Genomic DNA, 14,222 nt, shown 5'->3' with positions numbered 1-14,222 from the left:
GTCTCGAGTGGTCGTCCGCTGGTCGAGTCGTCGCTGCTGTGTGGGAGGTCGAGGCAACGTACAGGAATTTGAACCAGCTTGACGGAAGGAGGTGGTCTGACGTCAGGAACTCGTCGAGCCGCGGAACTAAATTTAGCACTGAGCGCCCAAGATTGCATCTCTACCGGTCGTCAGCGATTTGTACCCGACCAGGCGCGTCATTGTTCCTCCACAGACCACTGGGGCTGGTGAGCCACGTCAAAACAGGACCGGTGTCATAGCGTGTTGCGCATAACTGGGGACAACGCTTCAATTTCCCTGTGACGTCGATGGGCATCTATCTGTCCTAGGAGCAGCCAGTGAATACATGGCATAGCGTAATAAACAGGTGGGTATTGGCAACATACAGCGCATCAGTGACTAATGAGCAACCACTGACGCCGTAAGAGGCTGTCTGAAGGGATTGGCACGATCTTCATGTACAAAATACGAGGGGAACCACACGGCGTGCGCACAGACATCAATGATCACAATGGGCGGTGACACAAGTGTCACTGTGAGAACCGAGGACCGTAGTTACCTCAATCGGCCGCCGGACAGCCTTCGTCGCGAGTTGCTCCATAATTTCGAGACAATATATCGTCTACTCGGAGCTACGAGTCGGACGTAACCTTCCCTCTCGAAGACACGGGACCTGTCGCAGACGACGCGTTGGGCCTCTGAGGTACTAACTTCATGACGGAGGGGGATTTGAACATCCAGCGCGGGGAATCAAGATCTGAAACGTACCGCATTGTTCGGCCTGCTAGATCGACGACTCACCTTGAGCTGTGCTAACTACTCTGCGGGTTCTGCGCAGCCTCGCGTTCGATCATCATGTAACTTTCAAATGTAAGAAAGTATTCGAGATTTATTTACAGAGCTACACCTAAACCTATAAAGGCGAAGTGGTCGAGGGACTTCACTGACCCAGTCTGGGACTCGTCCTGCCATTGCAGCGATATCGATTCGTCGAGCGTCGTCGCGGTCACCTGTGGGGCCCCGCTGACGGCTGGCGGTCCGATGTAAATTACGCTGGATGCATCGGATGCTGCGCTCGAGCGAGTATCCACGCCTTGCATCTCAACGTCGAGCTCCTGCCAGTGCGCGGCAGTCCCTCTGAATTTTCGCCAGACGTCACGGCTAGAGAGATGATCAGCGACGATTGAACGAGTGGAGTGCAAAGTTCATCGCTTACATGATCTGCAATATAGCTCGCTTCGGACTGTCCGTTCCCGGCTCCGGTGGGTCCTGCTCGTCCCCAACTTCCCACGTAGACTCTGAGTCAGTCACCTGCGGGGAGTCGACGCGTCGATCGCCTTCACTCTGAGGCTCATCTGGAGCGCATTTGAGCCATCCTCTCCTGTTGAAAGTGTCAGTGCATCTTGGACAATCGGAGTGTCGAAGATTGCTGACCAGCTGTCCTGATCTATCCCATGATCTCCTCCTAGGCGCCATTGTGTCCGCTCCACGTACAATTGCAAGTCAACACTGAACCCTTGGACCGTCCCTGGTGGCGCCCAATCATCGCATTCCAGCAGCCACTGGAGTCGCCGTGCGATGTGATTGGTGGACATCATGACATTCCGGCGAATCTCGGTCGTACTCAAGGATCGATTGATGTACCAGCCCATGCGATACAACACCCAATCGAGCCTGTATATGGCCGCAGGATGAAGGTCTCGTATAGCATTTTGCAGCTCCTGGCGGCGGAGGGTAGCCAAGTGCTCGTCGAATCGGTGGAGCATGTCGGCCAGGTAAGCTCCCCTCGACGGCTCGGCTGGCAATGTGTGCTCGTTTTGGGCGGACAACATGCATATGGCCAGAACGGTTGTCGTGATCTGGATGGTGGATACAGGGTCATGATGTGCGTATATCGTCGTGAGTGCAGTCTGCACGAGTCCCCAGTCTATGTTGAACTTCAGCCTATGTCCTTTGCAAATGAAGTGGATGTTTGACTTACCTTGAACGTCGCGTCGACGATATAGCTCGGTCTGTGGAGCACAGTCAAACGTTCTGACCTTCTTCATCTTGTCTCGCTGCCAGTACCCGATGTCCTCCGCGAGGAAGTCAATTGTCAAGTAGACATTTTGTATGACATCCAAGGCGGCTCTGTGTCGTTCTGTGGACAGTTTACCACTGTGTAAACACCTGAACAAAGTCATGCAGGCCTCGATTCCATCGGCGAGAGGCATAGCGCGGATAAGTCCAGCCAAGCAACGGTTAAAGTCCAAGTCAAGACTCGGAGGGCTGTCATCAGGTTCTGTATGCGCGAGAGTGAACGTGTCCAGCACCATGCGACCTATCGAGGCGATAGTGGTGCTGACAGAGTCGTCATGCTGCGCCAAATTACCAGACTCCGGAGAAGAGGACTCGGACACTCTTGAGGGTGGATACTGATGGTTCGACAAAGCGGCGAATAAGGCTTCGCCCATTGCCGTCACTTTTAATATTGTTTCGGCAGTCCCTTGATCGCGCCGGGGCCGGAGGGAGCCGTCGATGTCTGCGTCGTCCGGGCCCAAACACTGAAATAGCCACTTACACACCTCGATCCCGTCGGCGAAAGGCATGGTGGGGGTAATGGCAATCAAGGTATGACAGATTGGGTCCAAGCTGAGACGAATGTCGCCAAGTTCCAGTTTTGTCTGTGCTTGAATGAACGTGTCCGCCACCATGCGACCTATCAAGGCGGTAGCAGTGCTGTCCAAGCCATCGGATAGCAGTCGATCACCAGGTACCGAACGAGAGGGCCCGTACGCTCGTGAACGTGAATCCTGTTGTTTCGACAAGGCGGTGGCAACGGTTTGGCCAATCCCCGTCACGTTTTCGATCGCTCGGGCGATAGGCATCGCTCGCACGCAGGTCGCCATTGCGCGAAGGACGTCTGTGTCGTCTGCAATGGAGTAGATGTCCTTTAATAGGGACTTTGCTTCGCTGCGGGTGGTCCAGTCGCCCAGACATACTTGTTCATGTGCCAGCCAGTCAGACGCTTCCATCAATGTACGCATGTACAATTGACGCTGAAAGAGGGAATCGCGGATCTTCTGTATCTGTGTGTATATGCGAGCTACACGAGAGTCACTGGACCACGACCCAGTGAGAGAAAAAATCCAGCTGTCGACTCGGTTGACGAAGGGGAGGATCGTCCGACACAACTGCAGGAGGACCCAGTAAACCACTGGCCACATGGGTTTGCAGGCCTTGCGTATCCACCACGCTTGGGGCGACTTGTAGGCACTGTAATCCACCAATGCGGGTGACACGGAGGTGAAAGCTAGAAAGAGAAACAAGACGCCAACGAAGACCGTGCTCGGAATGGCGATGTCGAAGCCTAGCTCCCAGAGGTAGCCCACGATCCCGACGAGGAAGAGGACGAGGGCCACCTGAAGGAGAAACGGAAGGATGCCGACCATGAACTCCACTTTCCACTTGTCCATCGCATGCCTACGGAGCTGCCACGTCCAAGCCTTCTGGGACGCGTCTTGTAGCCCAGCTTTCTCCGTCGCGTGGAAGTTTAGCCATTGGTTCACGGCTAAACCGACGGATGCGGCGCTGAGGCTGAAGACCAGGGCGACGAACCACAGCGCGGCGATCCAACGGGGCGCAGCGGGTGGTGAGGAAGCGGTTGTAGATGAAGTGTTCGTAGGGACCGTCGGCACCAGAGCCGAGGCGCTCGCAGCTGCTACGACCGCATCGGTGGCCATGTTACCGAGTTGTGCTGATATGCGCTCCAGGATGGCCGTGTTGGGGTCAGGTGTTGGCAACAGAACAGCATATAACTGAACCACGAAAGCGGTGAGGACAGCGGAAAACAAGCCGGCCTACAAGGGAAGCATCTCTCAGTCGCTCTTCGCGGGCGCTCGGTCAGCGGTGTGAACATGACTCACAAAGACGAGGAGTGTATTGATTTCATTCCGCCATCGATCTGCACGGTCCTTTTCATAGGCCCACGCTGTATCCGCCAGTTTCTCCCAAGCTTCTGGTGCCTCTGTTGGGTTCCGTGGTTTCATGAACTTCTCGAGTACGTTGAAGAAAGCCCTTTCCTGTTCTGACTGCGCTATTCCCTGCGCTGGAGGGGTTTTTGATGGCGGATCTTCCGCCCCATTCGTTCGCTCATGCGGGTCCTGATGGCGCATATCAGCTTATGATCATTTCACGCATAGGAGAATGTTCGATGTCCGTGCTCACTTGAGTTGGGTCAATTTCGTCAGGCAACGGGAACGCTCTCGTAGCACCCGTATCGGCCAGGTTCGACGGCTGTGCATACAGGTGAGCAATCCCATCCGCCCTTTGATCCCATATATACTCACTGACGGACTAGAGCTATTGCCTTCGCTAGAGCCTAAGCCAGCTGAACGGATGGCAGTGGTCGGCGACGGCATCGCACCGGGGTCGGGAGTCATTGCGGTCTCTTCGACGCCATGCTTTGGTGGGATCGAAGAATCAGCCGACAGTTCCTGTATAGTCTACGGATACAACAGCGATATCAGTATGCATGCCGTGCCAGTGAAAACGACGGTGCGTACCTCGGGTGGGCCCATGACGGCGTTGTATGGTGATTGGTCTAGCGTCGAGAGATGCGACTGGGCAGACTCGGAGAGCGAAAGGACGACGGAGAGTGAAACAATGTTTCGTATAGCTGACTCAGTCGCGCAACTTCGCGTAGATCAGGGCGAGTGAGGAAGCTGCCAGAGCAGGACACCGAGCCTGGCTGTCGGACGTTGAGAGCGCGAGGATATATGTCGTCGAAGTGGTGCTGAACAGAGACCAACACCGCCGAGCCTCGAGTCCACAAGGGCGCTCGCAGATTGACATAGGAGGGAAGGGGCATGCCAAGGTTGGACGAGATGTACCCGGGCTGTACAGAAGCGTACGTGTGGTGTCCATGAGCAGCAGCCGAGGCGCTGCATCGGAGCCGCATGCCTTTGTCCGCTCTCAGGCAAATGTTGGCAACTACAGCCATGCGATGCTGTCGAGCATCGCGACAGTGGTCCCTGTCGAGATGCGGTTATAGAAGCTGACAATCGTGTCATAATATGCGACGATGTTTGCAATGAGGCGCGTTGGTGCTCACATTGGGATCCGATCTAGAGCGGCCGCACAGATTTCGAGCTGACTGACACGACTCGGAGAGAACGCACATAACCTATGTACCAGTCATGTTCCCGACCGATATGTCGGGCAGCACCGCGATAGGTAATTGGGTTTGCGGGGCAGGCTGACCGGTCGGCCAGGAATGAGATTGGCGCGTGGCTGAAGTAGTTCCGCTTGCATGCAGGCGAAAGATCGTGTCGAGGCTTATTCGGCTGACGCAAAGGCAGTACTTAGCGTTCAGAAGGGCTCACCGCAGGACGCCTGCTGGCTTGTATGGTCTGCAACGGAGGTTGCAAGCGGTGTCCGGCTATGGGCTCATCTGCTGATTCCTCGCTCTGGGGCACGTTTCTTCTGATGAGTCCGTTGACACCGGTAAGTGAGACGTTTCGCCGAGTTGTGCGGGAGGTACAAGAAGATCATCAAGTACTAGACTGCGGCTTCGGCACTTTACACGATGACTATCACCGCAGCGACCGCGGCTGTCACCCCAATTGTGTTCAATGCGTGACTGGCAACCAAAATACGAACCTTATTCGGAGGCCTCCATGATGATGGTGCGTGTCATCCGCCTTGGACGCCAAATGAGTAGCGAGCGCTGCCGAGTTCATCGGACGACGCATCACTGGGGCCCTAATGCGTAGGAAGTACCCCACATAGTCACGAAGTCCGGCTGCTCAATCGCTCGCAGACGTGAGTGGCAAATCAGCACTGTGTATACACTCACATTGAACTGTCGTTGTATCGGTGGCCAAAGCCTCGAGTGTGTGGTAAGTCATGTCATAGGGCTCGAGTCAAGCATCTAGACGTCCAAGGTCCCCTTGAGTCCGTAAGTAGTGTTTGGGACTCGGAGGATGAACAACGGGCATTCGACGCACCGCTCGCACTGACCTCAAGGGCCTCACGAACTTGCGCGAGACTTCGAAAGAAGCGAGGCATAGCTATACTTACATGCATATTCGGATGAATCGCCGAGCTCGAGGCAAGGACAGGGCCACATGGATCCGAGACTGTGGAAGCGCCCAAGATCACATCTTCACCGGTCGTAACGACTCGAATTCCTCCTCCTCTGTCCTCCTTCGTCGTGCTTGACTCTGTCTGATTTATCGCAACCTGAGCTGGCTGCACACGCATCTCCCGGGTCGCACGAAGGAGCACACCGCCGCCACAAGAACACGGGCGCATGACGGGCGCGGGACGCTAGGCTCAGCTGACGTCACCCTCCAACGCCTCAATATCGTCCTGGATTGGTCCTGGACAGCGCGGTCTGCCTTGGTCCCCAAGCCTCCCCGCCTTTGTGCGCAAACACATTGGTGGAATCCCCAACTTAAGCGGTCACGGTCCGAGTCCAGCAGTCGTTTGACTTCACCTGAGCCCCTGCCGCCAGTGAGGCCTCCTGCCGGTACGTCCTGTCTCGTTCATCTATTGCGGTTCTCGGTTTCCTGCTTCATTACAGATCCGCTTGGATGTGCATATTCCCTTCACACTCTATTCTTCAATGTCGATTCACCCGCGAGCGCCGCCCAGCATCCGCCTCCTCGACTGAACCGGCTGCACGCCAAGTTGACAGTCGCGTCAAGAGGTACTCCGTCGAAGACGGTGACGCCCTTCCGCCAGGCATCCAGGCATGAATTCCAGAGCAGAAAGGAGGGTTTCGAGTTGCCGCATGCGAGGCTCGTGAGAGCAGGAGGCATTGATGGCCGACTGAGGGACTAGACCGTGAGTACAGTATGATTATGTGCGATCACGTCCATACAGTGCTGACTGGCAACCTACTTGTCTACGCAGTTGCAGGTGCGGCAGTGACAGGCAGGTCCGTCAGCCTGGCGTGAGATAATTGCTATCATCTCAAGGGTAGCATACAGGACTGCGGCCATCGTCTACTAGTAGTGGGCGTGGCGCCACAGTGCTTGTAACTTACGGTCATAGCGATGTATGTTCCGAGCTCGCAATATGATTTGTTATCACTCACATCCCCGCTCACTTGTCGCAAGTTGCTCGACGGGACGTCGCGTAGCATATTGAGGTGCGATAATCCTAACAACAGTTCCAAGCAGACGTACAGGAGGCGATTCGTACCGAACGAACTAATACACAGACATCAAACAGCAGGCCCCGTTCGCGAAACCTCCAGGCAATCCGGTCGGTGAACACAAGCGTATCGTAGACACAGTAAGCCCGTATGCATCAAGATCTCCATGACCATAACTTACAACAGCCGTCATGGACAGCTGTAGTAACGAGCGCAAGGATTTACGAGACATCAGCCCATCGCAATGAAAGAAACTGTTCTTGCACCGAGAGATCTATCATCGGTCGCGATTGGTCAACAATCGGTCTAGACTGTCCGTCTGCGGTGGACGTCAGCATTCGGCGGCGATGGTCTGTCTCGCGACGCACGACGTACACGTCGATGTCACCATCCTCCATCCTCCGAGTCCAAATCATCCGCTGCCGGCGTTCTGGCGGTCCAACTGCAAGCGCGACTCGGATTGCGCGGGTGCGTCCCCAGGTGCAGCTATTTCCTCCTGACTCGGACGCGCGACGCCGTCTTGACGTCGATCCGCGTGCTCGATCGCGCCTACTAGTCCACCCTGACGACCTTCGTCCGCGTCCGCGCCGCGCTCAGCTACTCCGCGTGAGGCATCCGAGTCGTCTGCGTGCGGGTCGGTGTAGTCTAGGGACTGCACTGACCCAGTCTGGGCCGTGTCCTGTGCTTGCGGCGATTCGTCGAGCGTTGTAGCGGCCGCCGGCGGGGCCCCACTGACGGCTGTCGGTGCGGTGTCCGTCACACCGGGTACATCTGGTGCTGTGCTCGGGCTAGTATCCGCTGCTCGCATTTCGACGTCGGGTTCCTGCGTGGCAGTCCATCTGGATCTGCGTCGGATGGCATGGCTAGAGAAAGGATCAGCGACGATTGAACGAGTGGGGTGTGTGGCTCATCGCTCACATAATTTGCGTTATGTATCGCTTCAGACTGTCCATTCGCGACTCCGGTGGGTCCTGCTCGTCCACAGCTTCCGATGTACTAGGCCCTGGGCCAGCCGCCTGCGGGGAGTCGACGCGTCGATCGCCTTCGCTCTGGGGCTCATATGGAGCGCATTCGAGCCATCCCGTCCTGTTGCAAGTGTCAGTGTATCTTTGACACTCTGAGCATCGAAGATGACTGACCAGCCTTTTGGGTCTATCCCATGATCTTCTAGGCACTCTTGTGTCCATTTCGCATACATTTGCAAGTGAACACTGAACTCTTGGACTGTCCCTGGCGGCGTCCATACATCGCATCCCAGCAGCCACTGGAGTCGCCGCGCGATGCAATTCGTTGACATGATGGTGTTCCGGCGAATCTCGGTCGTACCCAAGGAATCATAGATGTCGCTGCGGTACATGCGAGCCAACACCCAATCGAGTCTGTATACGGCCGCGGGAAGGAGGTGTTGCACAGCATCTCGCAGCTCCTTGCGGTGGAGGGTAGCCAAGTACTTGTCGAATCGTTGGAGCATGTCGGCCAGGTAAGCTCCCCTCGACGGCTCGGCTGGCAATGTGTGCCCGTTTTTGACGGACAACATGCATATGGCCAGAACGGTTGTCGTGATCAGGATGGTGGATGCAGGGTCATGGAGTGCGTATACCATCGTGAGTACAGTCTGTATGCACTCCCAGTCTATGCTGAACCTCAGCTTACGCCCCTTGCAATTGAAATCGATGTTTGACTTACCTTTAACGTCGCGCAGACGATATAGCTCGGTATGCGGTGCGCAATCGTATGATCTCGCCTTCTCCATTGTGCCATTGTGGGAACCTCTGTACCAGAAGTCTTCCGCAAGGAAATCAATCGTCACATAGACATTCTGGATAACATCCAAGGTGGCCCTTCGTCGTTCCGTGGACAGTTCTCTATCATGTACACGCTGAAACAAAGTCATGCAGGCCTTGTAGCCATCGGCAAGAGGCATGGCGCGGATCAGTCCAGCCAAGGTGCGATTGAAAGATTTCACATCGAGATGTCTATCGTCTAGTGGTTCTGTCTGCACTCGAGTGAACGTATCCAGCATCATCTGACCTATCAAAACAGTAGCAGTGCTGTCCAGACTGTCGTATTGCAATTGATCGCCAGGAGTGGAAGGTGACTCCCCTGACTCTCGCGCGAGCGAATCTGCATATGCTTGACTTGACAACACGCTCGTTCTTGCCTCGCCGATTGCTGCCACCTCTCCGACTCGGACTGATGGGAACTGGGATTCCTTCTGCAGGCAGATCTTCATCGCATACAGGGTGTCCATGTCCGTAGTCATGTTGTAAACGTACGAGAACAACGTTGTCTTCGTGTTCTGGCCAGCAGACAGCAGCCTTCGCAGGCAGAGTTGTTCATGCCCGAGCCAGTTCGTCTTCATCAATGTACGCAGGTGCGCTCGATGTTGAGCAATGGGGACACGGAGCGCCTCCATCCCATCGTATATGAGATCCGCGACCCACGATGAATTGTCAGGCCCAATCCCCAGGGAGCTGAGGATCGCACGACGCAGTCCGAGGGCGAACCAGCAAACCATACACTGCGTCGATCTGCAGGCTTGGCATATCCACCACGCTTGAGGCGACTTGTATGGACTGTATTCAATGAGCGCTGGAAGAAAGGAGGTGGCGACGAGGAATAGAAGCAGTATGCCGACAAAGACCGCGCTCGGAACGGCGATGTTGGTTCCGATCTCCAAGAGATATCCGATGATACCCACGAGGAAGAGCACGAGTGCGATCTGCAAGAGGCAGGGGAGGAGGCTCACGATGGACTCGACCTTCCACGTGTCGATCGCACTCCGCCGGAGCCGCCAGGTCCACAGTTTCTGAGGTGCACTTCGCAGCCCAGTCTGCTCGACGTGAAAATTCAGCCACTGATTGATGGCCAACGCGATAGAGGCGGCGGAAAGGCTGAATACCAGGGAGATGAACCACACGGTGGCAATCCACCGCGGCGGGTTGGGCGGCGGAGAAGGGCTGGATAGTGAAGAGTCCATGGCAGCCACCAACGACGATGAGCCGGTCGTGACGACAGCACCCATTGCCGCGCCACCAAGTTGCGAGGATATCCGTTCGAGGACCAGTAATGTACGCGCCGAGATCTGTGTTTGCTGCTCCAAGATATCTGTGTTGAAGTCGGGAGCTGGCAGCAGACCGGCATAGTACGGGGCAACGAAGGCGGTGACGACAGCAGAGAATAAGCCAGCCTATACATGACTCAATTCAAACCACTGCGCCTTGGCGCTGATCAGAGACATGGACGTGACTTACGAAAACCAGCAGTGCGTTGATTTCATTCTTCCATCGTTTGACGCGCTCCTTTTCGGTTGACCATGCTTCCTTGGCCAACGTCGACCAGGCTTCAGAGAGTTCGTCGACTGAGCCTTGGTACTGCTTCTGGTCCCCGAATTTTCTCAGTACGTTCACCAAGGATTCTTCGAATCGTTTCGTCGCATCGTTCAAAGAAATGTCTCCCAATTTCATATCCTCCGTCGTAGAGGCCTGAGCACCGGGATCCGCGAGAGGCTGCAGAAGCCTTCGTCAACAAAATTACTGCACAGACCATCCCGCTCATGCTCACCTCGCTTTGTGAAGGCGCACTTGCCCCTTGTGATGTATCGGGTTCATGACACTGTGATGATCGCTCCATGCGCAGCTGAACGGTGATTAGAACGGAGGAAGCTCACCTGAGTTGAGGCAGCTTCGTCAGGCAACGGGGACACTCTCGTAGTGCCCGTACCGGCTGGGTTTGATGGCTGTGCATATAGGTGAGCAATAACATCCACCCTTCGATCCTGTACATACTCACTGACGGTCCCGAACCATTGCAGCTGCCAGAGCCTAAGGTTGTCGACCCGACGGCAGTGGTCGGCGACAGCGTCGCGTCGGGGCCGGGAGTCGTTGCGTTGTCTTCGACACCCTGGTTTGGTGGTATTGAAGCATTAGCGGACGGTTCCTACACAGTCCACGGATACAACAGAGATGTAATCAGCCGTCTGCCGCGCCAGTGAAAACGGCGGTGCATACCTCGGGTGGGCCCATGACGGTGATGTATCGCGATTGGTCTAGCGTCGCGAGATGCGGCTGGGCAGACTTGGAGAGCGAAGGAAGGACTGACAGTGAAAGATAGCTAAGTACCGTATAGCTAACTCAGTCGCGCAACCTCACGTAGATCAGGGCGAGTGACAGAGCTCACAGAGGAGGACACCGAGACTGGCTGTCGGACGTTGAGAGCGCGAGGATGTATGTCGTCGAAGCGGTGCTGAACGGAGAGCAACACCGCGAAAGCCTCGAGTCCGCAAGGTTTGGGCGCTCGCATATTGACATGGGGGGAAGGGGCATGCCAAGGTTGGACGAGATGTACCCGGGCTGTACAGAAGCGTACAAGTGGTGTCCATGAGCAGCCGCCGAGGCGCTGCATCGGAGCCCCATGCCTTTGGACGCTCTCAGGCAAATGCTGGCAATAGGCTACAGCCATGCGATGCTGTCGAGCATCGCGACAGTGGTCCCTGTCGAGATGCGGGCATAGAAGCTGTCAATCGCAAGTCAATCGTGTCATAATATGCGACAATGAGTCCGCGACGAGGCGCGTTGGGTGCTCACATTGGGATCTAGAGTGACTGCACAGAGTTCAAGCTGACTGACAGGAGAGAACGCACATGCATAAGCTTACCAGTCATGTTCTCGACTCGGACCGATATGTCGGGCAACACCGCGACAGGAAACCAGGTTTGCGGGGTAGGCTGACCCGTCGGCCAGGAATAGGATTGGCGCGTGGCTGTCGGGACATCGAGCTTCATCCGCAGCTAAGTAAGCAGTTCCGCTTGCATGCAGGCGAAAGATCGTGTCGAGGCTTATTCGGCTGAAGCAAAGGCAGTACTTAGCTTTCAGAAGGGCTCATCGCAGGACACTTGCCGGCTTGTATGGTCTGCAACGGAGACTATCACCGCAGCGGCCGCGGCTGTCACTCCAATCGTGTTCAGTGCGTGACTGGCAACCAAAACACGGACCGTATTCGGAGCCTGCCTCCATGGTGCGTGTCGTCCGCCTTGGACGTCCGCTGCCATTTAAGTAGTGAGCGCTGCCGAGTTCATCGGACGATGTGTAACTGGGGCCCTGATGCGTAGGAAGTACCTTCGCCGATCTCGTAGTAAGTATCCCACATACGAAGTCCGGCTGCTGATCATTCGCTCGCAGACGTGAGTGGCAAATCAGCACCGTGTAGCCACTCACGTTGAACTGTCGTTGTCTCGGTGGCCAAAGCCTCGAGTGTGTGGTAAGTCGTGTCATAGGGCTTGAGTCAAGCATCTCAGAGACGTCTAAGGTCCCCTTCAAAAGTCCGTAAGTAGTGGTTGGGACTCGGAGGATGAACAACAGGCATTCGATGCGCCGCTCGCGCTAACCTCAAGGGCCTCACGAACTTGCGCGAGACTTCGAAAGAAGCGAGGCATAGCTATACTTACATGCGTGTTCGGATGAATCGCACGTACCGCGAGCTCGAGGCAAGGTCGGACAGGGCGGCCACATTTGGGCCACATGGATCGGACTGTGGAAGCGCCCAAGATCACATCTTCACCAGTCGTAACGACTCGAATTCGGCGACCTCTGTCCTCCTCCTCCTCCTCCTCCTCCTCCTCCTCCTGTCGTGGTTGACTCTGTCTGATTGTACAGCATAAGTACATCATGGCATTCGATACCTCTGAAATTTCGTCATCCTGTGCAGAGTGACTGCGTGGATCCCATAACGACGGAACCATTGTCGAGGAACCGTAGGAAAGCGTGGCTGACGGCCCACGGGTATTAACTTAGATGGATCTGGAGGCTGCCTGACTCCTGTGACTCCTGTGAGTGCAAGGCGCGCAATCAGAGGACTTAGCATGCCGATTACTTTCTTGCACTGTGTCCATTGAGCTTCATTGACAACAGCCTGCATATACTAACACTCTCACCCAATCCGACAAACGGTAAGTAGCGTAGGCGCATGACGTGCAGCACAATCGCTATCTTTCTGCGGGGACGGAAGACGGGGTTTGCGGGGTGCAACCTATATTGCTTCGGTGCCGCGTCTATCCTTACCTGAGTCGCATACAATGGACCGATGCATGCTGCGGTAGTTCCTTGTGAACCCGCTGGATGGAATGGCGACCGATGGGCTGTCCAGCCGCCTGGGGAGACCACTACCTATCCGACGACCCTCGACCTCTCATCCTTGCAAAGTCCGTCATACCCCAGAATTCCTGCGCGCCGTCTTCCAACGGTGAGCCCCGACGACCCTCGCCTTCCCAATCTCAGTCACGCACGCGCGTACGATCAGCGAAATGACGGTGAACTAGGTCAGGTCCGCTTCTTCCAGCGGATCTATTACCATGGATCTGAACGTCGAAGAGGTGAGTTTCCTTTGTTTGTCACGTACTCGAGAGATCAAATTTCAAACTCGATGCCTGTCATTATGCTAGGGCGATCTACGCCAAAAGCGCCTCTTGCGCCGAGCCGCCAGATGCCAGACGTCCAGCCGCTCGGCCTGTGGAAGTGTCCACTGCTGCGCTCAGCTCCGCAGCCTTCGGAAAGATATGGGTGACGATGTCCGAGAGGGATGGGAGACCCCTCAGGAGAAGGAAATGCAAACAGGGGTAGGGGCTCGGAGCGGAGAAATCGCAGGTGAGTATCCCCAGCGCGATCTACGTCTTCGCAACGCCTGGTGCTAATGTGTGTCTCGTAGTGTTCTACTTTGCAACCCGATCACTAGAGCCTGAGGCTCGACGGCCGAACCGCTGAGGTCCACTTCAACTCCCGCAACTACCTGAAATCATCCACATCACTCTATTTTGTCGTTACCGTGCCATCACCCCTTCTAGGTCGACACGTCACGAACTTGCGGTGCCTCAAGGGGTCGAGGCGCGCCGTGCGTCCGCACGTCAGCGCCGTGTGGGGCATGTCCTTCTGTCAGCCAGGCATGACCGCGATGGGCCTGAATGTCGTCGAGACCGTGTATACTGCACTATCAGAAAGTACGTTAATATGCGCAAGTTTCACCAAAGGCTTGTGAACTAATTGATAGCCACAGCACTCGAAGTGACTTCCTATGGACGGGACACATA

The 14,222-nt window shown here is 55.7% G+C and overlaps 6 protein-coding genes across 6 annotated transcripts; 1 reads left to right on the top strand and 5 right to left on the bottom strand.

Annotated features, from left to right (window-relative positions):
• Positions 1-3,233: 3,233 nt before the first annotated feature.
• B0H18DRAFT_876710 (uncharacterized protein) lies at positions 3,234-4,028 on the bottom strand (the record flags this gene model as incomplete). Its single annotated transcript, XM_048040503.1, has 2 exons — positions 3,234-3,839; positions 3,906-4,028. Coding segments are annotated over 2 exons (729 nt in total), but the record flags the coding sequence as incomplete, so codon positions are not given.
• A 1,370-nt stretch (positions 4,029-5,398) lies between these two features.
• On the top strand, positions 5,399-6,073 carry B0H18DRAFT_1007593 (uncharacterized protein). Its single transcript, XM_048028738.1, has 2 exons — positions 5,399-5,911; positions 6,001-6,073. Exon 1 carries the CDS (start codon positions 5,422-5,424, stop codon positions 5,659-5,661), a length of 240 nt encoding a protein of 79 aa, XP_047893403.1. The 5' UTR covers positions 5,399-5,421; the 3' UTR covers positions 5,662-5,911; positions 6,001-6,073.
• Positions 6,074-6,187: 114 nt separating this feature from the next.
• B0H18DRAFT_1007588 (uncharacterized protein) lies at positions 6,188-7,378 on the bottom strand. The gene is made up of 6 exons (XM_048028737.1): positions 7,208-7,378; positions 7,104-7,135; positions 6,975-7,042; positions 6,898-6,922; positions 6,566-6,828; positions 6,188-6,511 (listed from the first exon to the last, which is right to left on the bottom strand). Exons 1-5 carry the CDS (start codon positions 7,371-7,373, stop codon positions 6,685-6,687), a joined length of 435 nt encoding a protein of 144 aa, XP_047893402.1. The 5' UTR covers positions 7,374-7,378; the 3' UTR covers positions 6,188-6,511; positions 6,566-6,684.
• Positions 7,237-8,037, bottom strand: B0H18DRAFT_1007586 (uncharacterized protein). Its single transcript, XM_048028736.1, has 2 exons — positions 7,341-8,037; positions 7,237-7,281 (listed from the first exon to the last, which is right to left on the bottom strand). The coding sequence occupies exon 1, from the start codon at positions 7,947-7,949 to the stop codon at positions 7,554-7,556; it is 396 nt and encodes a 131-aa protein (XP_047893401.1). The 5' UTR covers positions 7,950-8,037; the 3' UTR covers positions 7,237-7,281; positions 7,341-7,553.
• Positions 8,038-8,511: 474 nt separating this feature from the next.
• B0H18DRAFT_1007584 (uncharacterized protein) lies at positions 8,512-9,528 on the bottom strand. The gene is made up of 3 exons (XM_048028735.1): positions 8,844-9,528; positions 8,691-8,745; positions 8,512-8,621 (listed from the first exon to the last, which is right to left on the bottom strand). The coding sequence occupies exons 1-2, from the start codon at positions 9,501-9,503 to the stop codon at positions 8,725-8,727; spliced, it is 681 nt and encodes a 226-aa protein (XP_047893400.1). The 5' UTR covers positions 9,504-9,528; the 3' UTR covers positions 8,512-8,621; positions 8,691-8,724.
• On the bottom strand, positions 9,529-11,209 carry B0H18DRAFT_908409 (uncharacterized protein; the record flags this gene model as incomplete). The annotated part of the gene is made up of 6 exons (XM_048041524.1): positions 11,152-11,209; positions 10,934-11,080; positions 10,812-10,880; positions 10,706-10,756; positions 10,396-10,650; positions 9,529-10,331 (listed from the first exon to the last, which is right to left on the bottom strand). Coding segments are annotated over exons 1-6 (1,338 nt in total), but the record flags the coding sequence as incomplete, so codon positions are not given.
• Between the last annotated feature and the right edge of the window lie 3,013 nt (positions 11,210-14,222).

The sequence above is a fragment of the Fomitopsis serialis genome, assembly GCF_022376445.1.
Source record: "Fomitopsis serialis strain Sig1Antser10 chromosome Unknown B0H18scaffold_33, whole genome shotgun sequence".
NCBI classification, from domain to species: domain Eukaryota; kingdom Fungi; phylum Basidiomycota; class Agaricomycetes; order Polyporales; family Fomitopsidaceae; genus Fomitopsis; species Fomitopsis serialis.
The sequence above is the reverse complement of the archived record's forward strand: the minus strand, read 5'-3'. Positions and strand labels throughout refer to the sequence as shown.